The 23,349-nt window shown below is 40.2% G+C and overlaps 1 protein-coding gene and 1 long non-coding RNA gene across 10 annotated transcripts in view; one reads left to right on the top strand and one right to left on the bottom strand.

The window, feature by feature from the left end:
• Window positions 1-2,837: 2,837 nt before the first annotated feature.
• FKBP5 (FKBP prolyl isomerase 5) overlaps window positions 2,838-23,349 on the bottom strand; it is a 100,546-nt gene continuing 80,034 nt past the window's right edge. For all 9 annotated transcript variants that reach the window (XM_036870335.1, XM_036870332.1, XM_036870333.1 and 6 more), the window contains 6 exons: window positions 22,359-22,515; window positions 17,496-17,586; window positions 14,679-14,762; window positions 8,743-8,928; window positions 5,864-6,103; window positions 2,838-5,131 (listed from right to left, as the gene is read on the bottom strand). In XM_036870335.1, coding sequence (XP_036726230.1) covers window positions 5,027-5,131; window positions 5,864-6,103; window positions 8,743-8,928; window positions 14,679-14,762; window positions 17,496-17,586; window positions 22,359-22,515 — 863 coding nt within the window. In that variant the 3' untranslated portion in view covers window positions 2,838-5,026. The remainder of the gene's footprint in view (window positions 5,132-5,863; window positions 6,104-8,742; window positions 8,929-14,678; window positions 14,763-17,495; window positions 17,587-22,358; window positions 22,516-23,349) is intronic.
• On the top strand, window positions 8,935-22,541 carry LOC118904365. Its single transcript, XR_005021973.1, has 4 exons — window positions 8,935-9,054; window positions 15,427-15,568; window positions 16,824-16,935; window positions 22,409-22,541. It is a non-coding gene; the product is annotated as an uncharacterized LOC118904365 (long non-coding RNA).

Raw genomic sequence — 23,349 nt, 5'->3', positions numbered from 1 at the left:
AGTGTGGCCTGAAGACCACAGATCCATTCTGCAGTTATGTCCCCTGCCCCAAGTCAAGTTGTTGCTGGTTCCCAATACATCAAGGACCAAAATCAGGTTGCCGGCACTGCTAGAAAACCACGTGGTTCTGGCCTCCACATCTCAAGGCAAGTAACAGGAATGAAGGGCCACTGAAATAGAGATGTGAGGCTGCCTTATGAGAAAGGGAGGAAGCCAATTTATTGAGCATCTACTAAGTACTAGTTTGGGCATAGTGTACTAAATGCTGAGATGGTGATGAGTAAAGGAATGCATGAGTTCCTTGATCCCTCAGTGGGGGGTCATATGAGTTTATTATGTTTTGGCTGGTGTCACCTTTAGGAAGACTTTGGTATCTGTAAAGGGCAAGGGTATATATGTGGGTTCACGTTTTTACACTGAAAAGATCAGAAGTTCTCAGTGTGGAAATGTGGTTGTAAGCAGACATCAAATCAGTTAGATAACTAGAATTAGCCATTGCCTCCCCCAATACTAGTCATTAGCTACTTGACTAATGACTGTGGGTAGTCATTACCCACCTTATCTCCTCAGTCAGAAGCTTTTAAGGAGATAATTTCTTGCTGTAGGCATTATGATTTGGCTTTAAAGTTATTTTATGAAAGCATATTATCCAAAGTAGACCCAGGCCAGGAATATATTTAATGCCTCAAGAGAGGCTTGGTGGACACTTGGGGTATTTATAATGTGTCAGCTAAGCCAGGTTTGAAATACATCTCCCAGAATTCCTTCCTTGCATAGTTTTAGGTTGGTAAGGACCACATGATCTTTTGTGAGATTCCAAAGGTAGAAACAGTGTAGCAGCCACATTCTTTTTATATCTGGAAATTCAGTGTAAAGAGGGTTTAAGTGTCTGGCACATAGTAAGAATTCAAATAGTAATGACCAGTTTAAGCCTGTGGCTGCAGGACAGCTTTTTCTATGCACTGTTCTTAGCAACTGGTACCTACCCTACCCTTGTCAATGGCCGGCAGATTACTGAAGATTTCACTACTTGCCCTTGATTATGTTAAAAACGTCTGGTCCCTCCAAACATGGGTACTGAAGTGTTTGCTGAAAATAAGCAGGCTGCAGAGGAAAACCTTTCGCCTTTTCTCGCTCCAACCAGGTTCCAAGGTGAGGTGGTGAGGATCTAATACCTGGTTTGTTTTTTATTTCCTCTAAACATTGAAATTCCTTAACTCAACCCAGAGCATGCTTTAAAAAGCAAAACATCCCTACCCTTTACATACTGGTAAATTCCCTGCATTTACTCCAAAGTAGACTATGAGGCCTATGGCTCTGTTGCCATTTCAGTTCCACCAAATGCTTGGGGATTTTAAGGAGCTATCAACATCTTATGCCATTTGCCAAAAGAATCATGCTTTAGACTAGAAAAAGAACTATTTTGAAATTATAGAAGGGTATCATCAGGTGACCTGGATGACCGTGGGCTGGCTATTTCACCCTTCTGGGTCCTCCTCATCCTTGATTCTCTCGCCAGGGTCCTCAGGGAATCCCTGCTTTATGGACTATGCTCCAGTCATCCCATCTGTAGGTAGCAGTTAGCTCCAACAGGTGCTGTCAAAGGTCTTCTTGGGAGTTACATTCAGTGATGTCCCCTTTCTTGCAATGAATCATTAAGGTCACACATGTAGATTATGTATGTTGAGATGAATTATATAAATAGCAGGGTCAAAATTATTGTGCCTTGTCTGTATAGTGCCCTTATCTCCCAAAGAAATGTCAGACAAGTAGGAGAGAAAAATCTGAAAGGAAGCACTGAGGGTTCCTTTTATGTCCACTTTCGTCAGTCATTGCTGTTCAAACACGTAAGTAGCCAGTTGATGGAAATATACAGCTAGTTTGGGGAACTGTTTTTGGATTTTGATGAATCAACTCAAATTAATGCTCTTTGTCACTAATGTTGGTGACAGTCCCTTGGAATACATTCTTGTGCACCATGCTAAAAGAGGAATCGAAGTGATGCCTTAAAGGCCAAATAACTATGGAGACAACTCTTCACTGCTATTCCTCATGCTTTGGAGCAGGTGCAGGCTGCCTCGAATTACCCGAATCACAAGTTTATAGTTTAGGAAACTCTGCTTATCTTCAAGATCCCTAGCTAATCATTATTCGTTTAGAAAAACGTGCAAATAAAGGGAATTATTCCATTACCACATGATTTAGCAGCAAAGGGGGAAGAGTAGAGTGTAATTCAAATCCAGAGATGAAGCAAGGAATTCAAAGGGAATAAAAGGTGGCTGGAGCCTGTGTTGACCTGACCTGTCTGTAGGCCTTGGTGGTGCTATTGGGGTCGCAGTGCCCCCAGCCCCGCAGCCCCTGTCTTTTGCACTGTGAATCAGGATTAACAAGCTACTTAAGAGGAAACAAACAAACACATGCTTAACGCAGAACGTTGCCTGACGTATGCTTACTTATATTTTACATATTTATTAAAGGGCACAATTAAACCTCTTCATTTCCCCACTTGAACCTACCTTACACTCAGCTAAAATGGCAGAATAGCCACTGCTTAATGAAAAAGCAAAATCTTCTTGTTTTTACAAAGATGCATAATTCCACTGCCTTTAGCCCAATGTTGATCTCAAGTTGTGCATCAGAGCAAGGAGCAGGAGAATATTGTCTCTTGCCAAGTTTCTGAGGTCTCATTTCTTCAACTTGTCCCCCACCACAGTTTTTCAACCAAAACAACCTTTCTTGAAGACTATTTGAGCAAAACCAAGAATGATGGGAAGTCACATTTGTTTTTCTTAATTTATTTAAAGAACACCAAAAAAGTGCATCTGAATACTTTTTTAAAAAAACCAATTTGTTTTTAATACACCGTATGCTGCCTCACCACTCCAAATGCAGTCTAAGAGATGGTTCAAAGACACCTGCTGACTTCCAGACAAATTGTTTAAAATTATTGAATTTGATACAAGAATATGTGAAGTTTCTTTCTCTTGAGTGGTGATGGGCACCTCATAATCATTTGCTCCGAACCACTTGCCCAGCCTTCCCCTCTCTCTCCTCGCCTGTTCACATGACCCATAACAGACGAGACAGTGGGCTAAGATAGATAATCTAATTTTTGGAACAGTTTTTTGCTTGTTACCTGCAAAAATCTAACTGGACTTTTTAGGATCTAATTTTAACCTTAGCCTCACTGGAGTCGTGCTCTAGTCAACAGAGCTACAAATACTAAACAAACAGTCAAGCAGATAAGCAAAATCAACTTTTGCTTTTATATTCCCTAGGTGAGACTTCTTTAAAAAAAAGAAATCACTCATGAAAAAAGACTAATGTGTAAATGAGAAATTAAAAGGATTTTAGTTATCATTAAAGGAGAAAATTCCATTTGTTCCATGGAGAAAAAAACTGATATAAAAGGAAATGACTTTATTTTTAGGTTTTAACATGGGACCTAACCTAACAATAAAAGTGTTTTGTTAAAACCACCATAAAAATAAAAATTAATCTAAAATACAATTGCCAGTGTTCTTTAGGATTTAAAAAAGTGAGATGTTCCAGGTTGAAGCAAATGTTTTCTTGGGTTGCCAAATGCATTCCCATGAGTGTTTCTTATTTCTTAGGCTGTGGGACCAGAAAGCCACGCTTAATCTCGCTTACCCGTAAGGACTAAAATTCAACTACATGTACATATTTAAGACTTGCCCTAATTCAATGCCCAAGTACTGGAGATTTTAGGCTAGATGTACCTGCATGGGAAGCTGTTTTCAACTCTTTTTCACAACTCACACCAGAACAAAGCAGCTGCTATCGGCGCAGGAAAAGAAAGCTACTGCATGTCAAACCTGCAAGGAAAATGCTTAACGTAGAAGAGCGATGACTTATTTTTTCAACCCCACAGATTTTGTTTTTAAAAATTAAGCTACTTAGTAGTAAAAAGTCAAAACATTTTTTTTAACATGATAGAGGAGTGTAAATAAACTTCCATAAATCAGTATACATGTGTTTATGAGACAGCAATTTTAAAAAGACAACAAAAAGGCTGCATGGATCCTAGACAGATATGTAAATAAACTCACTCACTCCAGGTATTATAAGAACAAGCCTGAAATTCTTTATAGCAAGGGTTAGAATGGAAATAAGAAACTGAATGGTAGCAATGCGAGCAGGCAGTACTGGATTCAACATTCTTTCCTAAAAGGATAGAGGAGGGAAGAAAAAGCACAATTCTGATAGTTCTATTCACATTTCAGCATCTCAGAACTTCATCCAAAACAGGGAAAGCTAATCCAGAAACTCGCTCTGCTCGTTAGCGTTGAAGAGTATTTTAGGAATGACAGGGTTCCTCCTCTGGGGGGGACAGGCTGGCGGGGCAGAAGCCAGCTCTCACAAGGAGGCTGCTTTACTAAGGAGGGGGTCTGGGAGGCGGCTAAGTCAGCAAGCGAGAGGCCTCTGAGATTCTGGCTTTCAGGTCCGTGACGCTGCTGGGGGTCTGAGGGGGGACCCGGCCCCTCTCCTTTGGGTTCTGTTGGTAAAAAATGCAACAGCATGCATTCACAGCACGTCAGTCATTTGAAAAACAAAACCTCCCCCAACTCTCCCCTGCCCAACTGTAGGAAAGAAGAAACTCATTAAGCATTTATTTCTAGGTTTCTGCAGTGCTATTAAAGTTCAGTCAAATGGAAAACCTAACAGCCAGCCCCCAATTGTTAGGATGATCTCAAGAGACCCTGAACTGGATATTGCAAGTTGACATAAACTGAAATGAGCTGGACTTAAGCTGTTGGCTCAACCTCTCCACACCAACAGTTGCTGCTTTGTTCCACCTGGAGTGGTCCCATGCCACCCCCTCGATGAGAGCTCTGGGCAGCAGCAGGGTGGTGGTTTTTTTGGAAGCTACTGGTTTTGCCATTTGCTTCCAGAATCACATAGACTATAACAAACTTTACATTAAACACTGTTTAGTCCTGAGTTGGGTGAAAGCCCGTGGAGGAGGGGCCGAGTTCCTTAGGACTCTTCCCTCCTTGGCGTGGTGTCATACATGGCCTTTGGCTTTCTCTTCCATCGACTGACTTGCTGTTTCTTTTTCATTGGTGACCCCTTCTAAAGTCTTCTTGCCCATTGCTTTACTGGCCTCTTCCTGAGGAAGAAGTAAATCAAGAGGATTAGAGGAAAAAAGAAATGAAATGTCCAATTACTTCCTGGCTTCTCCAGACTGTCAGGTCGAACACAAGAGGGCATTACCATGTCTTTATTTAGATTATGCAGCTGTGTAAGTCACGGCTCTGCTGCCATAGTCAGAGTGGGGGCTTTCACTTTTCTTTCGTTAAAGTGACCAGCTTGCCGCAGGGACAGCTGTTTCACAGTCAAGTCCACGTAACAAGGGGGTTTGAGCGGACGGTCAACGCAGGACCAGAATACAACCTTGCTGCAGGGGAGGCTGACTGCTCCTATCACATTCGCTAGGTTGGCTCCCGAGCCTCAAAGTAAAGGGCATGACGGCGGGGCTTCCCCATCAGAGCCCATTTCCCAGGAAAATCGAAGTCTCAACAAGCAAATGTTGTTTGGTTTTTTAAAAAATAATAAAAGCCTTAGTACATTTCTAGGGAATTAATTTCCCTCTTCTCCTGCATGGACATGCCAGGGCCTCACAACTATGTGCCTTTGGGGAACAGAATAGTGGAAAAGCTCTACTCTATTTCTAGATCCAAACCAGCCTCAATCAGATCTGAGATCATTTTCCCTATTCTTGTGCCTCTCAGGTTGTCTTCCTGTGCTTGTGTCCTATGCTGAACCTTCTTAGAAAAAAAGTCAAAGGGTCAAGGTCAGTCAGTTCATGATCTACCTGCAGGCAAGTGGGTTCTGCACATACCTTTGCATCCTGCTCTGCAAACTTCTTGAACATGTTGGCGTATATCCTGCGGTCCCGCTCATTGTGCTCCTTAGCCTTTTTCTGGCACATGGAGATCTGCAGTCTCGCGGCCTTATTCTGGGGGTTTACTTCCAGCACTTTCTCAAAGTCGCCCTTGGCTGACTCAAACTCATTCATGAGCAGCTGGGCTTCACCCCTCCTGTACAAGCCCTTCTCATTGGCACTGTCCAGTCCAAGGGCCTAGGGACAGATGGTCTATGTTTTAGAAAGGATGCATGTACCTTGTGGGAATTTGGAGAGAAAGGTCTCTGGCCAACGGAACTGGAAAAGGCATATTGAAAAGATCAGGCTCAAGGTAATTATGTACTACTGATCAAAATATCCAAATTAATTTCTGTATTTAATGCAATTTCTATAAAGGTTCCAAGGGGACTTGGGAGGAGGACTTTTGAAAAGTTCATATAAAGTCCAATGGAAGAAGTAAATGACTAAGAATGGCAGAGAAAATTTTGGAAAAACAAAAATAATGAGGGGACTTGACCCACCAGAGAAAAAGATATACTATTAAACTATTGAAACTATTAAAACTACTATTATAACAGTGGTTAGTACTCCACAGACAAACAGGTCAGTGGAAGAGAACAAGGCATTCAGAAACAGATTCATGTGTATGTATACAAAAAGATTTAATAATCATCACCAAGATGGTAATGTAAGTCATGTAGGGAAAGGATTAACTTTGCAATAAATGGGGCCAAGACAGTGACTATCCATGTAGAAAATAAGTTAGATTCTTACCTCATATCATAAACAAACAAATAAATTCTAGACCAACTATGTTTACAGGCAAAAAACCCCCCATAAAATATAATAGGGTTGGGGGCTTCCTTGGTGGCGCAGTGGTTGAGAATCTGCCTGCCAATGCAGGGGACACGGGTTCGAGCCCTGGCCTGGGAAGATCCCACATGCCGCGGAGCAACTAGGCCCGTGAGCCACAACTACTGAGCCTGCGCGTCTGGAGCCTGTGCTCCGCAACAAGAGAGGCCGCGATAGTGAGAGGCCCGCGCACCGCGATGAAGAGTGGCCCCCACTTGCCACAACTAGAGAAAGCCCTCGCACAGAAACGAAGACCCAACACAGCCAAAAATAAATAAAAATAAAAAACCTTAAAAAAATATATATATAATAGGGTTATTTATTATTTTTTTTTAAAGTAAACCTAGTTGCAGTAGGTTTTTAAAGTACTGAACAGGGTTATTTTTATTATTGTTGGATGGGGAAGACTTTTCTAAAAAGACAGATTTTACTACGAAGTATTAAAACTTTCTTTTCAGAAAAAGATACCATCATCAAAGACAAACAAGTGAGAACAAGGTCCCTACTGTCAAAGGGTTAACAGTGATAATGTGAGGCTACCTCAATCAATAGAAAACAAATAATCTGGTGGAAAGATGTGAACAAGCAATTCACAGAAGAAACACAAATGGCTAACAAGTCATGAAAAGATGTGCAACTTCATTGGTAACCAAGAAATAAAAATGAAAATAAGAATTTTTTGTTGCCAATAATACTGAGAAAAGAAACCACTGATAATATTCAATAATATATGAAGTATTAAAATTTAAATATATTAAAATAACATCTTTTGACCCAGTATTTCCACTCCTAGGAATTTTATCCTAGAGAAATAATTCCCCACATATGCAGAGAAACACTACATAATTTATAATATCAAAAACCTGGAAATCTACCAAAAGGTATTGGTTAAACAAATTATGATAGATGCATACAACTGATACTATATAGACTAAAAAGAATGAAGAAGAGTTATATGATGAACTGATAAGATGCAGAAAGATGTCCTTGTTTTATACATCTATACATTCTCATTAAAAAATATACATATTACTATGTATGGAAAAACAAAAGGAAGGTGTGTGGGAAATGAATGACTGTGGTCTTGGGAGAGGGTCAATGGGAATTTTATGAATGGACTCAGTTTCTTGTATGTTTCTGTAATGTCTGAATTTTGAATGACTTTATACTACTTCTATAATAAAAAAGCACAAAGTTTAAAAATGGAATTAATAACATTCTTTTCTCAGGCAAAAATTTAGTATAACATGATAGGGAACACATCCACAAAACTCAAAATCTTAAAACTCAAAAAATCTTACAAAGAAGGTATGAAATAGTTGCGTGTTATTCCTCTTTCCTTTGTCTATCTTTAAGATATATCCAGTTACTAGCTTTTACCCATAGTATAATATACACTGTTCACTCTGAGACCAAATACCAGACACAACAGCATCAGCTAGTGTAGGAAAGAACAGAATCGTACACATGATACTGTTACTGGTCTTTTAGTACTTAGGTGCTGCTTAACATGTTAACAACAGAGATGTAATAAGGGATGCTGATGCTTTGTGGGTCTTGCAAATTATTTATGTATATTCCTAGTCAGTGAATAAATATGATTATAATAAAAAGTGACTTGTACATATCCCTGCATGAGCAGCCACAGTCTGTTCTTAAAATCCTAAAAGGCTTCAGTTAAATGTTCTTATTAAATTGTGTAATCTGGTACCAAATACCATCGACTTAAGGTCATGGATAAAAATTGCTTAATTTTATCAAAACTTTTACTCATAATGTATTATTATAAATAGTCTAGGCATTAGGAAAGTATGACTGTAGTAAAAAAAAAAAAATCTTTCTGAATTTCCCAATTCTTACTGAGAAACAAACAATCCCAAACAAAACAAAGCAAAATGAAAAATCCAAAGCTTGGCTGAGAGGAAGCAGAAGACGACTGAGTACGAGGATGGAGAAAAAAGATCCGGACTATCTAACATTCATCCCACACGAAGACACTTTACCTTGTCACAGCATTCCACGGCTTTGGTGTATTCTCTAAGCTTCAGGTAGCACATGGCCAGGTTCAGGAAGGCAGCGAGCAGAAACGATTCAGAAGCTTTCGATTCCTTTTCCGATAAGCCATATTCCATCTCTAACCAGGACACTATCTTCCCATACTGAATCACCGCTTGCATGTACTTGCCTCCCTAACAGAGAAAGCCAGTAATTACTTGCTGTACAGGCTCTGGAGCGGGTACAAAGGAAGTGTAAGCTCAGCCCTCCCTGAGAAAAGCAAATCCGCAAAAGGAGACAACCACCTCGTACCAACCAAGGTATCTGATCATTTCTTTCTGTTCTCAGGAGGTGGCTCTCCAGGCAACTTTCCCCCTTCCTTCTCAAGTTCCAGTGACCTCTGAGCTGGTGCAGGGCCGGGCACCATAATGCTCTTGTCCAGCATTTACCATCTCACCCTTTTCAGAGGGGGCAGTTCTTTCAGCAGGTGGGCATCAAGGCTTTTGGGTTACATTCTTTGGTGCTAAAATTTACCAAACTTTCAAAGGGCTGGTGAGTAGCTGTAGACTATGTCACTAGTTTACTTGAAGGAGAAGTTACTTTTCCCATTTCTCCTCCTGACGATCAGCACTGCACAGTACATACTATATTTTGGCAAGTGCTAGTCCCAAACCCAGCAAATCTTATTTAAACCAGGGGTTGGCAACTGTTTCCTGTAAAGGGGCAGATAATATTTTAGGCTTTGCAGACCAAACAGTCTCTGTTGCAACTCTGTCCTTGGTAGTACAGAAGCAGCTACAGACAATATATAAATAAAGGGGCATGGCTGCATCCCAGTAGAGCCTTACCTACAAAAACAGGCTGTGGTCTGCTAACCTCTGATCTATGGACAATGGGAATATACATAGCTGAAGAGCAGCCATCCGACAGAAATAATCACACAGGTGTCAGCCACCTAACTACATAAGAAAGCTCCTTCTCTTAATCATATTTTTGCTCTTACCCGATTAGAATTCTAAAAATTGTGAATAAAAATTGTGTAATTAATTCACATGAATTATATCTGCTCTATACAAGAAATAATGGGCTGAAACAATGTGTTTACTGCCATTTTAGGATGAATGAGAGGAGTGACAGCTGGTAAGTACACAAATAAGATGGGGGTACAGGTGAGGGGTCTCCTCTGCAGGAGGTGACCACAAGCTCGAAAACATGACCCATCCCACCAGATGGCAGAATTGCAGCCAAACCCCTTAGGACATTAAATCCAATGTCTGACCAATGAACAGTGTTAAGATCATGTCACTAGGATTTACCATAGTCAAAGCAGGGCATACACTTCAGTGTAGAGTTATGTCTCCCCATGCACTCCAAACGTCACCCAATGACTGAGTAAGAAGAGAAAAATCACAGAGCAAGTCTACAAGAATGTTCCCGTTATAAAGGAATTCAGGTGGTTGGCATAAAAATGAGCTCCATCTGTAGAAAGGAAGCCCCGATGTCGATTTTTGGTGATAAGGATGGGGTAGACCAGTTCCAAGGAGAGGGCCTGGGTCTGAATGTACAGATCTTCCTCAGCTTACAATGGGGTTACCTCCCACCACACCCTGGGTGAGCTGAAATTCATTTACTACCCCTCACCTACTAAACAGTAGAACTTAGCCTGGCCTACCTTAAGTGTGATCAGAACACTGGCATTAGCCTACAGTTGGGCAAAATCATCTAACACAAAGCCTGTTTTATAATAAAGTGTTGAATATCTCATGTAATTTACTGAATACTGTCCTGAAAGTGAAAAACAGAATGGTTGTGTGGGTCCAGAATGGCTGTACCGGTTATTTGCCTCCGTGATCGCAGGGCCGGGAGCTGTGCTCACTGCTGCTGGTCACATCGCCAGCCCAGGAAAAGTCAAACCCCAAATTCAAAGTGTGGTTTCTACTGAATGTGTATTGCTTTCGCACCACTGTAAGTCGGGGGTTGTCTGTACTTATAGTTTGTCTTAGCCTTAGGCTCACTACTCAAGATTAAAGTCCTCACCAGTTTCAGGGTTGGGCATTTTGTCATTGTCTTTTCTCTTGCTGGATTGTGAGCTCTTTGGGACAGGGAGCATGTCCTATCCCTTTTGGAATATCCAGGGTTTAACATAAGGAGGCCCTTAATGAAGGTGTGCTAAGTAAACATTAAGGTCAAAAGCACGTAACTATGGAATCAAAAGTTTTTCAATCCTTGGGAGCAAAATGGAGGTGTAGGTGAAAATAAAAGGTGTCACTTCATTTAGATTAGGTGAGGACAGGCATTTTCCCTGTTACGCCTAGTTTCTTCTTCCTCTCTCTCCTCCTCCATCTTCAGTGTTCCAATTACCTTTCTGACTATTTAATATATTGTCATAGAGAAAGAAGAGAAGAGTCAGGGAGGACAAAGATCCAGATCCTATCACTTCAGTAGGTTCTGACTATCAGAATGGTAGCGGCTATGCTTTCTAAAAAAAAAAAACCCCAAAGTATTAGACTTCATAATACATAAATGTTCCTTACCTTTATAGAGCATTTTAATTTTTTGACAGCCTTTTCTTATATAGTATATATAATTTTACTTATATCTCAACTTCTAATGAACAAAGACCTCTGTGTTATTTCTGCTTCTGATGTACTAAAACAGGAGTTCTCAACTAGGGTGATTTTGCCCCCAGGGAACATCTGGCAATGTTTAGAGATGTTTTTCGTTGTCATAACTGGAGAATATGTGTGCACTACTGGCATCTAGTGGGTAGGGGCCAGGGATGCTGCTAAATGCACAGAACAGCCTCCTGCCAAGCAGAATTTATACAGCCCCAAATGTCGATTGTGCTGAGGTTGAGCAATCCTGCTCTGAAAGAGTGAAGGAACAAGAAAGAGGGGCAGGTTTTTAGTTTTTTTAACCTAAAATCCTAGAGTCATAGATGACTTGTTTCTAAATCATAGCACTGGTTTCCTGGTTCAGTAATGGTGGTCAAAACATAGCAAAGCCTGGTTTGTCTGCAAAGGGTTCGTTGAAGGAAGATCCTTAACTAGCTTGCTTTAGAAATGCTTTTTTCCCCAAGGAGCACAAGGGGGCGCAAGAACCTCTTGGTTAGAAAGTGTCCTCAGCCTTACCACTCTGCCTCCAAGTCAGAAAAGAGAAACACGTGTGATAGTTAATGCTCTTGTCCCGCAGAACGCTGTCAGCTATGAGGGCAAAAATCATGTCTGTTTAACTGACTTGCACAATGCCTGGCGTAACGTCACGTTGTTAAACGTGCTTAATAATTATTTTCAGAGCCAAATGAAGAGAGTCCTCTCCTACCTTTCTTCTCTTTAGCGTTCAGAGGTTGATATGAGTTTACACTCTAAACGCCAAAATCACTCCCATTTAAAGGCTTATTACAATTCTACCCTACTACGGGGAGAGACTTACCCACTTACGTGTAAACCAAACCGACAGGTCAATGAAAATGGAGCTCCAACGTGCGGGTGGCATGCAATGTACCCCATCTCTGCTCTGGCCCACACACCCGGGCTCTGCGTTGTGCACAAGGCGCCAAGTCAAACACCCTGGAAAGTCGAGGCCCGGGAAGGCAGCACGGCAGATTGAAACCTGCCCTGACATTTGAAAAGGGAGTGTGTATAGGAACCCACCTACCAACCATTTCTGAAGTCTTACAGGTAAAACTAGGATCACTGCTGGGATCTTTTACCTATAATTATGAAGGTGCCTCCAGGGAAGTTCTGAGTAGTACAGAATGTTCAGAGACATTCTGGGGGAAAGGTCTTAGGTCAGTGGTTTTGAACCTTTCATTAATTTTCCCCCAAAAGACTAATGTTTTGAAAGATTTTGTCTATCAAATTGCATGTTAAAAATAATATGTTCCATATGTGTGACTGCTGATCCAGATTTTATCCAAAGATCAGTAATTTTAAGAGGGTTTATAATATTATGAAATACACAAATCACTGTTGCAGTTATGATGCTAAGAAGCAACAAAGTTTAGTAACTGTACAGACAAGTTAGCACTGCTTTCTGCTGCTGATCGTAAATTCTGGCCATCTCTCTGTATACATTCAGGACACAGCTATATGACACGTGGCTTCGCAACATTATTTGAGTCATCAGCAACCAATTAGAGCTTCTGAATAGCCAAGCTGTTTCATTACACGGAGTTAATTCTAGTCAAATGCCAAAAGTCGCAACCCCTCTACCAAATGTTAATATTCTTTTCAGAGGTTTTGGGAAATATAAAAAATACACTTAAAGACTTTTATGGACTCCAAGTAGATAGGAAAGCATAGTTCAGGACCTATGGTCTTAAGTAATTTTACAGAAAATTTTCTTTTTGTTCTAGTGTATTAGGTATTTGGGTCTACAAATAACTCATCTGGAATCTACCTGAATAGTTACAGAAGTATCCAATACCTCAATTAGAATTTAAAAAAAATCAAAGTTGTTCTTGAGAGTTTAGAAATGCACCGAATTTTAGGGCTGGAAGGAAACTTGGGAGTCTTCTAATTTAACTCCCTCACTTTTCACATGAAAAAATAATCTCTTTGGACCTTAAATGACTTTAAATCATTTGGAGCCATAAAGCCCAGTTTTCCCAATTCAGAGGTCATTCTGCCATATCCTAATGCTTTCTGGTGATCCATACATTATTTTAATATATGTAACAGTTATAAATAAATATAAATAATTATATATTATCTACACCCACAGTAAGAAATGTTTTAAATTATGACCTAGTACCCTCTCACACACAACTGAACAAAGTTTTGTGAAACAAAGTGTATCCTTACTACATAAGGCAATACACTTCCACTAAATTGATTTCATGACTCAATAATGAGGCTCCTCTCAAAGTGCAGAAAATAAAAACCATACCTGTTGCCCTCTGGCTGCGTAATTCTATGTTGCTTATGCAGTCTTACATAATTCTCTAGTTGTTTCATGTGTGTTAATATTGCCTCCCCTCCCTCCAGACAAGGCTGTCAGTGCAAGGACATGTCTTACAGCAGGTTCTCCATGAAGACTTGCTGAAGTACACTGATGTATCACTGCTTTATAGACTGTTGAAAACATCATCTAATTGTTTTTTTTTTTGCTCCTGGATCATAGCAGCAAGGAAAAAAGAGAAACCTCGACAAAACTCCCATTCCTTCTCTCATTCTCTTCTGCGCTAAGACCTTTTCTGCTTGATGTGGAGAAGGTATAATATTTGGCAATGGGGAAGCAATGGATAGTACATTCTGATTAGAATTGAACAAAGTGCTGTTTCTTTTTTTATTGTATCTGGGGGTTTAAAGTCTAAGTGAGGAAACAACACATTCCTAGATTACAAGAAAGTGTTTTCAAGAATCAATAAATGACAAATATCATTCAGGAATTTCTGCTTTTTTCTCACAAAAGCAAGTGCGGCAGGGATCATCTTGGCCATTAGAAGAAATTTATACTCTCCTCCTGCCAGTTCCTTTTGAAATCTGTGCATGATCTTTCCTTTTATCATGTACCTAAGTGACTTCCCCAAGACAGTGGAAAGGAAAATGATATGAAACTTACCCCTTTGAATTCTACTACTTGCTAACAATTATTCTATTCATTCTTTGTTTCATCCCACAAACACTTGTTGAGTGACCACTATGTACCAAGCAAGATGCTTTAGGTCTTGAGTGATACACGGTGGGTGGGCAAGCCGGACCTGGTCTGACTTTGCGGAGGCTTACGATCTAAAGTGGAATGTGTACAAGAGGCTTTTGTATTCTTTTTGTCACATAATTCATTCTGTCGCACCATTTCTTATACTGAAAATGACAGACTTGTAAAAATTCAGGCTTATTCTTATCCAGAAGGGTATAGAATTCAGAATAGGGAATATCAGCACAATTGATACTTGAATAAATTCTTTGAGATGGAAAGGATTGTACAAAGACTCACATACCTTGAAGTACACAGTTCCCTTCTCTTTGACAATGGCAGCCTGCTCCAATTTTTCTTTAGTATCCATCTCCCAGGATTCTTTGGCCTGTTGTATAAATGTGTGACAATGGTCAGATGAACAGAGAAGGAAAAAGCATCAGCTGATGTCCGTAAAAAGAAACAATAGCTACTCCTAGAGGATACCCACACCCCAAAACACACTGGCTTTTAAAACTGTGTGCCCTTGCCAATGCACTGCTAGGCTATAACTCACTTTCCATGAGGACAAAGCTGTAGCTTGATCCATGCTGCTCAAGAGGGAGGTGCAGGCAATAATACCGTAAGGAAGATGAACTGTTGAGCGTCGTTAAAGAATGCGCCTTTAGAATTAGGAGGTGAGGCCACACAATGGAAGCTGGGGCCCCTTATCTCCCTCCTGCAAACTCTGCTGCTAAACTGCTATTATAATTTAGGCAAGTTTCTCTCAAGCCTCAGTTTTACAACTCTAAAATGGTAACACTATTATAGTCAAGTCACAGTTGTATATTCATACACACTTTAAAAATTCCAGGTCATGTAGTTGTCTCTCCACTCTGGTACAACCAGACATACTAAAGCCTCCAAACTGTAGCAACTTGCAGATGCGTACTTGGGGAATTTCAAGGAAAACATAATTGGGAGGATAGAGGTGATGCCGAGATGTAAACAAATGCTTTCATGATCACCTGCTAATTTATACTGTGTGTATCATTACTCCTCCCCCATTATAGATACGAATCCAGGGACAACTGCACTTTCATTATGAACAGCTGGATCATAAAGAGTCAACAGAACCATCTGGAGTCCTTTAGGGAAGATGACAATGGCTGTGTCAGTGCTATTTACTGCATAAGAATTATGAAGCTTAAGTGGGTAAATATGAAATTCTCTATTCAAAGACAGTGGTATATATATCCCCTCCTTTTTAAAGTGAATAATGAGATTTACTAGTCTTCCTGGCAACCCTATGTTGATTCTTAACAATTTAACTCTATTATTTAAAAATCTAATAACAAGGGTTCTGCATTTTTTATATTGGGTTCAGTCTTTATTGATTATAAATCTATTCTTAATATTACAAAACAGAAAATGAATTCATGTTGCCTCCATCACTGCCACACACTGTCACATGGTTTCAAATATAATCTCATAGCATTGTGGTCAGAAAAGATGCTCGATATGATTTCAATTTTCTTAAATTTACTGAGGCTTGCTTTGTGACCCAGCATGTGATCTATCCTGGAGAGTGTTCCATGTGCACTTTTGAAAAGAATGTGTATTCTGCTGCTTTTGGATGGATTGCTCTATAAGTATCAATTAAGTCCATCTGGTCTACAGTGTCATTTAAGGCCTGTGTTTCCTTACTGATTTTCTGTCTGGATGATCAGTCCATTGATCTAAGTGGGGTGTTAAAATCCCCCACTGCTATTGTGTTACTGTCAACTTCTCCTTTTATGTCTGTTAACATCTGCCTTATATATTGAGGTGCTCCTATGCTGGATGCAAGTATATTTGCAATTCTTGTATCTTCTTCTTGGATTGATCACGTGGTTTCAAATATAGCTAGCAGTGCAGCCTGGCATATGCCCTTGCAGCCGTGACCAAGCACAGGCTCGCTGTGGCGTACTACAGTGAGGAGGCTCCTGAGTGTTCAAGGTCCACTGGGCTGTGATGGGAAGGGGTGGGGGTTACTTTACTGCTAAAAATTATTTTCTCCCTCTTTAAATATAAAAACCACTTTGTGCTATGAAGACAGCATTAGAGGATCAGTACTGAGCTAGCAGGACTTCAGAAGACATTACCTGACAACAAGCAATGGTTGTGACAAGAGCATATGTTTGTTTTGGGGAATGTGTTATGATTAGGAACATCACTGTTCGGGAAGGACCCCAAAGTTAGAGGCCTACAGGACAATGATTTCCTTTCTGAGTCTAATAACATAAAAACAGTCACATTTCCAGTCCAAAGCTTGAAGTATGGAACATGGAGGTAACACTGCGGGGATGAAAAAGGTCTACAAGATGCAGTTCCTGAGGCTCTCGGGGAAGGGCTGGGCTCTGGTGGTGCAGAGGACGTAGCTGGATGGGACAGCGTACCTAGCTCAGGCATATGCTCTATGTTTGTCCAGGGAAGCTGCTGCTGGGAGCCTCCAGAGGCGGGTTTGAGTTGGAAATACACTCAAGGAGGCGTGCCATTTCTGGAACCTGAGGCAAACGCTCTCTTTTTTTCTACTTGGACAGGTACGAAAAGAAAAAGTCTAGGGTTAGCAGGTTTGTTCCTTGTGTTCCTCGCCACAGAGCCTGGTGGCCCATGAAGCCCTTGCATTTTGGATAATAACTTGGAGCCACAGTGAAGGCCTCTTCACGACTCCTGTGAAGGGTATGATCCATCCAGCCCTGGAAAACTGCACCCCACTCCCCCCAAGGAGCTGCTTGGCAAGAACATGAACCTTTTTGTCTTCAACCCAGGAAAAAAAGTACAAAAAGAACAAGTCTAGGAACAAATAAGGGAACAAGTCTTGGCTTCTACCCGAAAAAGTTAATAAAAAAAAAAAAAAAGGCTGACACACAGGAACAAAATAAGAACACTGAGCTCCTTGGTTGTGTATCAGCTGTGCTGTATCAGTTGTCCTGTGCTCTAGTAGCAGCGTCAGAGACAGGAGACAAACTTGCTCATGAAAAGCACAATATACAAACAAATACCATCTATCTATACCACCTAGTAATATAAGATACTGATTTACAAGAAGTGGATGGAGAAGAAATCTGTCATGATTTCAGAGAAGTTGGTATTTTCTCACCTTTTCGAAGCTCTTAAGTGTAACTTCATATATAAGCTCAGCATTAGGTTCAATGCCAAAGTTAGGCTTCCCTGCCTCTCCAAAACCATATCTGTAATGGAGAGTAAAAAAATAAAACTTTAAAGAATTGGTGTATTTCCAGGCACCCCCTTCAGTATTTTGAGGCATCACATCAGCATAGAGCTATCATTTGCAAACTACACACATCAAAGGCCCTGAAGACAAACCAGATGTTGATCAGAAGATATAGTGCCAAGTATCACTGCGGTGTTTTTTTTTTAAGAAACCAGGCTACATTTAGTTTTCTTCTTCATATTCATATGTAATGCAACACCTGTACTCCTTGGGACAGCTTGCTTAATGTGATTTTAAATGTCACTGTCTCTTTTTCTGCTTGATTTTATATCTAGTTCTTTCTATAAAACAGCCATTATTTGACTATAAGGGCTTTCCCTGAAGCTTTATCAGGACCCAGAGAAGACAGGCACTATAATCATTACAGTGCTGTTTGGGAGAGGTATGTTTTAATAAGCTTTTAACTTTAAAGTGCTGTCCCCTTCCAAAAGTACCACTTCCAGTCAGATAAATGGGGGAAAGGTGCATACATCAGGAAGGATATACATCCTCACAGTATTTCTTCAAGACTTTCAGAAAGCATACTAGAAAACAAATGTATAATCAAAAAGAACAGCCCCAGCAAACTCTAATACCTCATCAAGAGAAATACTCTGTACTGTATTCTCATAGCTCTCTGGCTATAACACTGTAAAACACTACACTTTTTAGCCAAAACTTACTGAATAAAATTACGGGGGATATATAAATTTGTTTTTTGGAATCATTTAAAATTTTAACACATCCAAGGCATTCGAGGGAGCACACATCTACTAGAATGGAAATTCTGATGGAGCTTTGTCTGTCTGGTTCAGTGGTTTCCCAGCATGTAGAACAATGCCCAGCATATTAGGAAAACGTTCATCAGAATATACTCTGCTCCATCTGTTTCAAGCAAACTACTCTTTAATATATGGAATGGCACTGCAAAAATCTTAGTAAACTCAAACTCTCAGGCTATGGTTTGAAACCAGGCCAAAACCAAGTTGATGTATTAATACCCTCAGTTTTCTCTGGGGCAAAAGGACTAGAGTGGGAACACTCATCTCTTGCTATTTGTACCACTTCTTTACTCCCTGCCTGAATTTTTCAGGAAGAAAATGCTTACTCATTTACCTCCCCTGTTACACAAGAAAATGGAAGCTGGAGCCAGAGAGAGGCACAGAGATGGAGTGAGAGCTGGTAGGAATGGGGTGTGGTAGTTTTTAATAGCAGGGCAAAGGGTATCTTCAGCAAAGAAATAAAAGAGGACATAATTACCAGTGGCCAACTGTAGGAAGTGGTGACTAGTTTTCTACTTTGAGCTCTTAGACCGATATATCTCCTATTTTGTTTCTGCCATCTGGTAAATAAAAGAACATTCCTTAACTGCTGGGAATCAGGTAGGCAGGTGAGTCCTCACTGAGCGTGTGTTTACTGACAGCATGTTCTATTTGGAGCCCTGTGCTAAACAGGTACAAATCCAACAGATGCTCTGGCACTTGCCTTAGACCAGTGGCTCTCAAAAGGGGTTAATCCCCCATCCCTACCAGGGACATCTAGCAATGCCTAGAAATTTGGGGTTTGTCACAGCTAGGAGGCTTCTGACTTCTAGTGGGTAGAGGTCAGGGACACTACCGAACATCTTACAGGAGAGCTCCCCCAGCCAAGAAATATCCAGCCCCAAATGTCAACAGTGCTGAGGAGGAGAAGAGCTGCCTTACAACGCTTAAAAATAGGAGTTCCGTGGCTGGGGGCGAGGAGGGTGAGGGTTTGGGTCGAGGGCAGGCACCAAATTGTTCTGGTTATCATCAACGGGATTAAAGAAGACTAAGGAAGGATATGATTTCTACAGTCTTTCCTGGGTTCAAATGAAGAAACTCTATGAAGATACATGTGGAACACATAATCCTGGGGAGGCGTAAGCTCATACCGAACTGTTTTGGGAGCATTTAACCTGACTTCCTATTTTACAGAAAGTTGTCTGATTTATGCTGGAATAGGCTGGGCGAGGAAGGACCCAGGGCACACAAATTCATCTGACTGAAAGACAGAACACCACAAGAGGAATTTTAGGCTTAACCAAAAGACAAGCTGGATTACAGTAACAGAAGGAATCCAGTATCAGTGTTCTTAAACTGACAGGTGCCTGCAGAGAGCAGAGATACAAATAATGACTGCTAATGACCATTAAGCCTTTACGTGCATACAAGAAGCACTTGCACCTTGTATGCAACTGCTCTTACCAACTGCTTCCTTTTTACGGATGAAGAAACTGAGGCTCAGAGAGAAGTGCTTCCTGAGAATCACACAAAGAGGCAGTGGTAGAGCGAGGATTTAAATTCAGACTCTGTGTGTCCCAGAAAGTTGTTTAGTTTTTGACCCACACAGCCGCATAATTGAGATACTCTGGCTCTTGGCAGCCTATGTTTTTGTTTGGGGTTGGTGCAGGACAGAAGATAAGGAAGAAAAAAGAAAAAAGCTAAAACTAGCCATACTTTACCTAAAACAAAAGAGCTTGATCAGTCACCGTATTTAAAACAACATTAAAGACATTGTCCTGATGAGAAGAGAGAAAATGGCTTCTCTGGAAGTGTTTTATGAATTCCTTACTATGAAAACACCCTGCCAAGGAGTCTATCAGAATGAAAGAGAAGGTATATGCCCTGGGGTTTTTGGAGCATGAAATACAGATGACACTAAGAGTAACACAGAACACATATTTGCAACAGCCGTATTTATAGCCACACTCAGATGCAATGTATCTATAAGTGGGACTCTGGTAAGACAAGCAAATTCACTGCACACGCTCACCGCATGCCCGGTGGGCAGGGATTCTCTATATACATGGATAATCTTACACAGCACCCGTGTGGACAGTCTCCTGGTGTAGACTCCGCACTTTAAATGACTCCTCAACATACTAAGCAACATCTTGAAGAGAAAAGAACATGTTCCTTTCTAACTCTGCTAAATTATTTCCATAAAACATATGAAAAAACTTTTATATCTAGTAATTTATGAAAACTTGTCGACAACTTTTATGCCTGAAAAATCTACCATATGTTAAAACGGGGTTTCCCTTTCCTTATGGTCTGAGAGTAAAATGGAAGAGAGAGATAATCATCACAACAGCAATAATAGCTAACATACTAAGGGTTTGGCTGTGTCAGGCACTTTGCTACATTCTTTACATGCATTATCTCATTCAGTCCTCCACAACTTTGTATGGTAGATACCGTTATCCCCATTTTACATAAAGGGAAACTAAGGCTTAGGAGAGTCGAGTATACAGCTGGTAAGTTGCATGTTTTTTTTTTTTTAATCGCTAATCATACAACAATTTAAACTTGCAAGGAACTATTTGCATTAATAAATATAAGGATAATTCCTGTTTCTCTTTGCCATTAAACTTGAGACATCTGTTCCCACAACTGGCTTGTCAGCTAGGTTAAAATATAATGAACCGATTCATATTATATGCTCACAATGTATAGAGAACTCATCCTCAAGGAACTTAGATCTGAAAACACATGGACATAAATACCACTCTCTTTATATGAGTTTAGAACTACTGTAACTTTGGAATGCTGGATTAAAAATAGTTAGATATTACTTGGATATGGAAGAGATAGCCTCTCTATGCACCACCTGAATTAAAAAGTTCCTTATAGAAAGAGAGAAACAGATTCACCTAAGTGAACTACAAATACATAGTAAATGTAAATAAAACACACTAAGGTGGGAATATACTAGTTGAAAAAGGAATAAGACAGAGAAAAAGAAGGTATTAAATAAAAGGTGCCTCAGTGAAAGCTCTAAAGGGTTCGAGGTGTAGAGCATTTTGCAAGGATTTTCAAGTGGGTAGTGGCATGACTAAAACATCACTTAAGAAATACGATTATGGCTCAAGTGTTAGGGCAAAGGTAAATATGCCACTGGATTACGACCGAGGCTACACAAAGGCAAGCAACTGTACAAAAGGCACAATATTACCTATTGGTAAGTGCAGGTCATCAAGATTCTCAATAACTCAAAATCCTACTGACTGAAATCCAAGGATCCAGAGAGGGAGGAGACAGATAAGCAGATGCACTTTCACACAAACAGAATCAAAACACCCTGGTTTCTCTCAAGGGTCCGTTTCTCAAGATAGAAGGGTTGGATTCATGGTATAATTTTAGATCTAAAAATAATACCAAACATGTTTTCACAAGAGAGACTGTTAGTGTCTGATAGTTCTAAGCTTGGTAGTGCTAATGGATATCCTTATGATGGGAAAAATTTAGGCAAAAATGAGTCATCTCCACTGCCTTTAGATCCAGGAAGAACACTCTTTTTTCAGGGAGTCTGTATAAGAACAGGTGGCACAAATTCAAGTGGTAATAAACCATCCAAATGCTTCTTCAACTTCTAACCCCCACATTTTACTGCCTCCTGCCTAATTTAGAGAAAAGGAGAGAAAGGGCAAGAGAATCACGTGAGAAGGGCCAAAAGCTTCCTGTCTTGGCAATATGGCAGGCAAAACAAACAGAAAAGCAAAACCTGCCTGTCAGTCCTACCCTGAACACACATCAATCAAGTGAATACGCTTACAAATGTCTGTAATGTTATAGGACCCATTAACTCACTCCGTGACTAACTGTAGCCTGATTTAATTAATCGTTTCCACTGTTGGCCTTAACTTCACTGAAAATATTGATTGAAAAAGCAAGTGTATCCCTGTTCTTTAGATAACTTCACTGTGTACTGAACTGGTATGCTGCTTACCGTGGTCCAAGATACAAAATACATTGTTCCTCACGCTGCATTTTCTCCAGGGCTTTGTCAATTCCGATTGGAATGTCGTGGTCTTCTCCTTCGCCAACTATGAACCCCACATCTCTGCAATCAAACATCCTTCCACCACAGCGGCCTTCCAGGTGGACTGAGGGAGAGAAGGACAGTCAACAGAGCTGCTCTTCATGACTGGCTAATTCAGGGACGTGATAAATGAGTAGTTCCCCTTCCTCATTTCATCTAGAGACATAGGTATGTCTTGTTGAAGCTTAGTCCACCCAGTCTGGAAATTTAAGAGCAATCATACTTCTTTCTGTTTTAAGTTTAAACTTATAATTACTGATAACTACATCAGTAAGATAGCTTAGAGGATAATAAAGTGGAAACACAGGTTTAACTTAAACCTACTATATGACAGAGGTTTCCTCACCTATAACACAAGACAAGAAATACTATATTATTTAATAGGTAATTATCAAAATGCCACAAACTTAATATCAAGTATATAAAGGCTTAAACATTTATAACTGCATCTTGGCTTCGGATGCTTGAGTTGAAAAACAACCGAATGGCTATTTCCGCAGTGATATTAAAGGGTTAACTGAATATAGAAGCTCTTTTTTTTTTTCTTTAAGAGTTTTAATCTCATTCACAAATATGTCTGAATAAAAATGAAAAGGCCAAAGGCAACATCATCAATAACTAACATATCTGTAATCCCTTAGTGCAGTAATAAATGTAAAATGTGAAGGAATCAATAGTCTACTATTACTCGACAAATCAAATTACTCAACCACCTCCTCTGAAATGTTAAGTGAAGAGGTCAATTTCTCAGGGCCTGCTTCCTCATTGCACTCAAACTCAGCTCATTCCCAGGGTAATTTCACATTAGATAAGGGGCTTTTATGTTAATATAAAATAGGAAAACGCATACAGATATGTATTTTTCTCTTGGTTAGTTAGACTTTTTCTTCTGGGATAA

Source organism: Balaenoptera musculus, chromosome 11, assembly GCF_009873245.2.
Source record: "Balaenoptera musculus isolate JJ_BM4_2016_0621 chromosome 11, mBalMus1.pri.v3, whole genome shotgun sequence".
Classification (NCBI taxonomy): Eukaryota; Metazoa; Chordata; class Mammalia; order Artiodactyla; family Balaenopteridae; genus Balaenoptera; species Balaenoptera musculus.
This window is presented reverse-complemented; position numbering and strand designations above follow the sequence as displayed.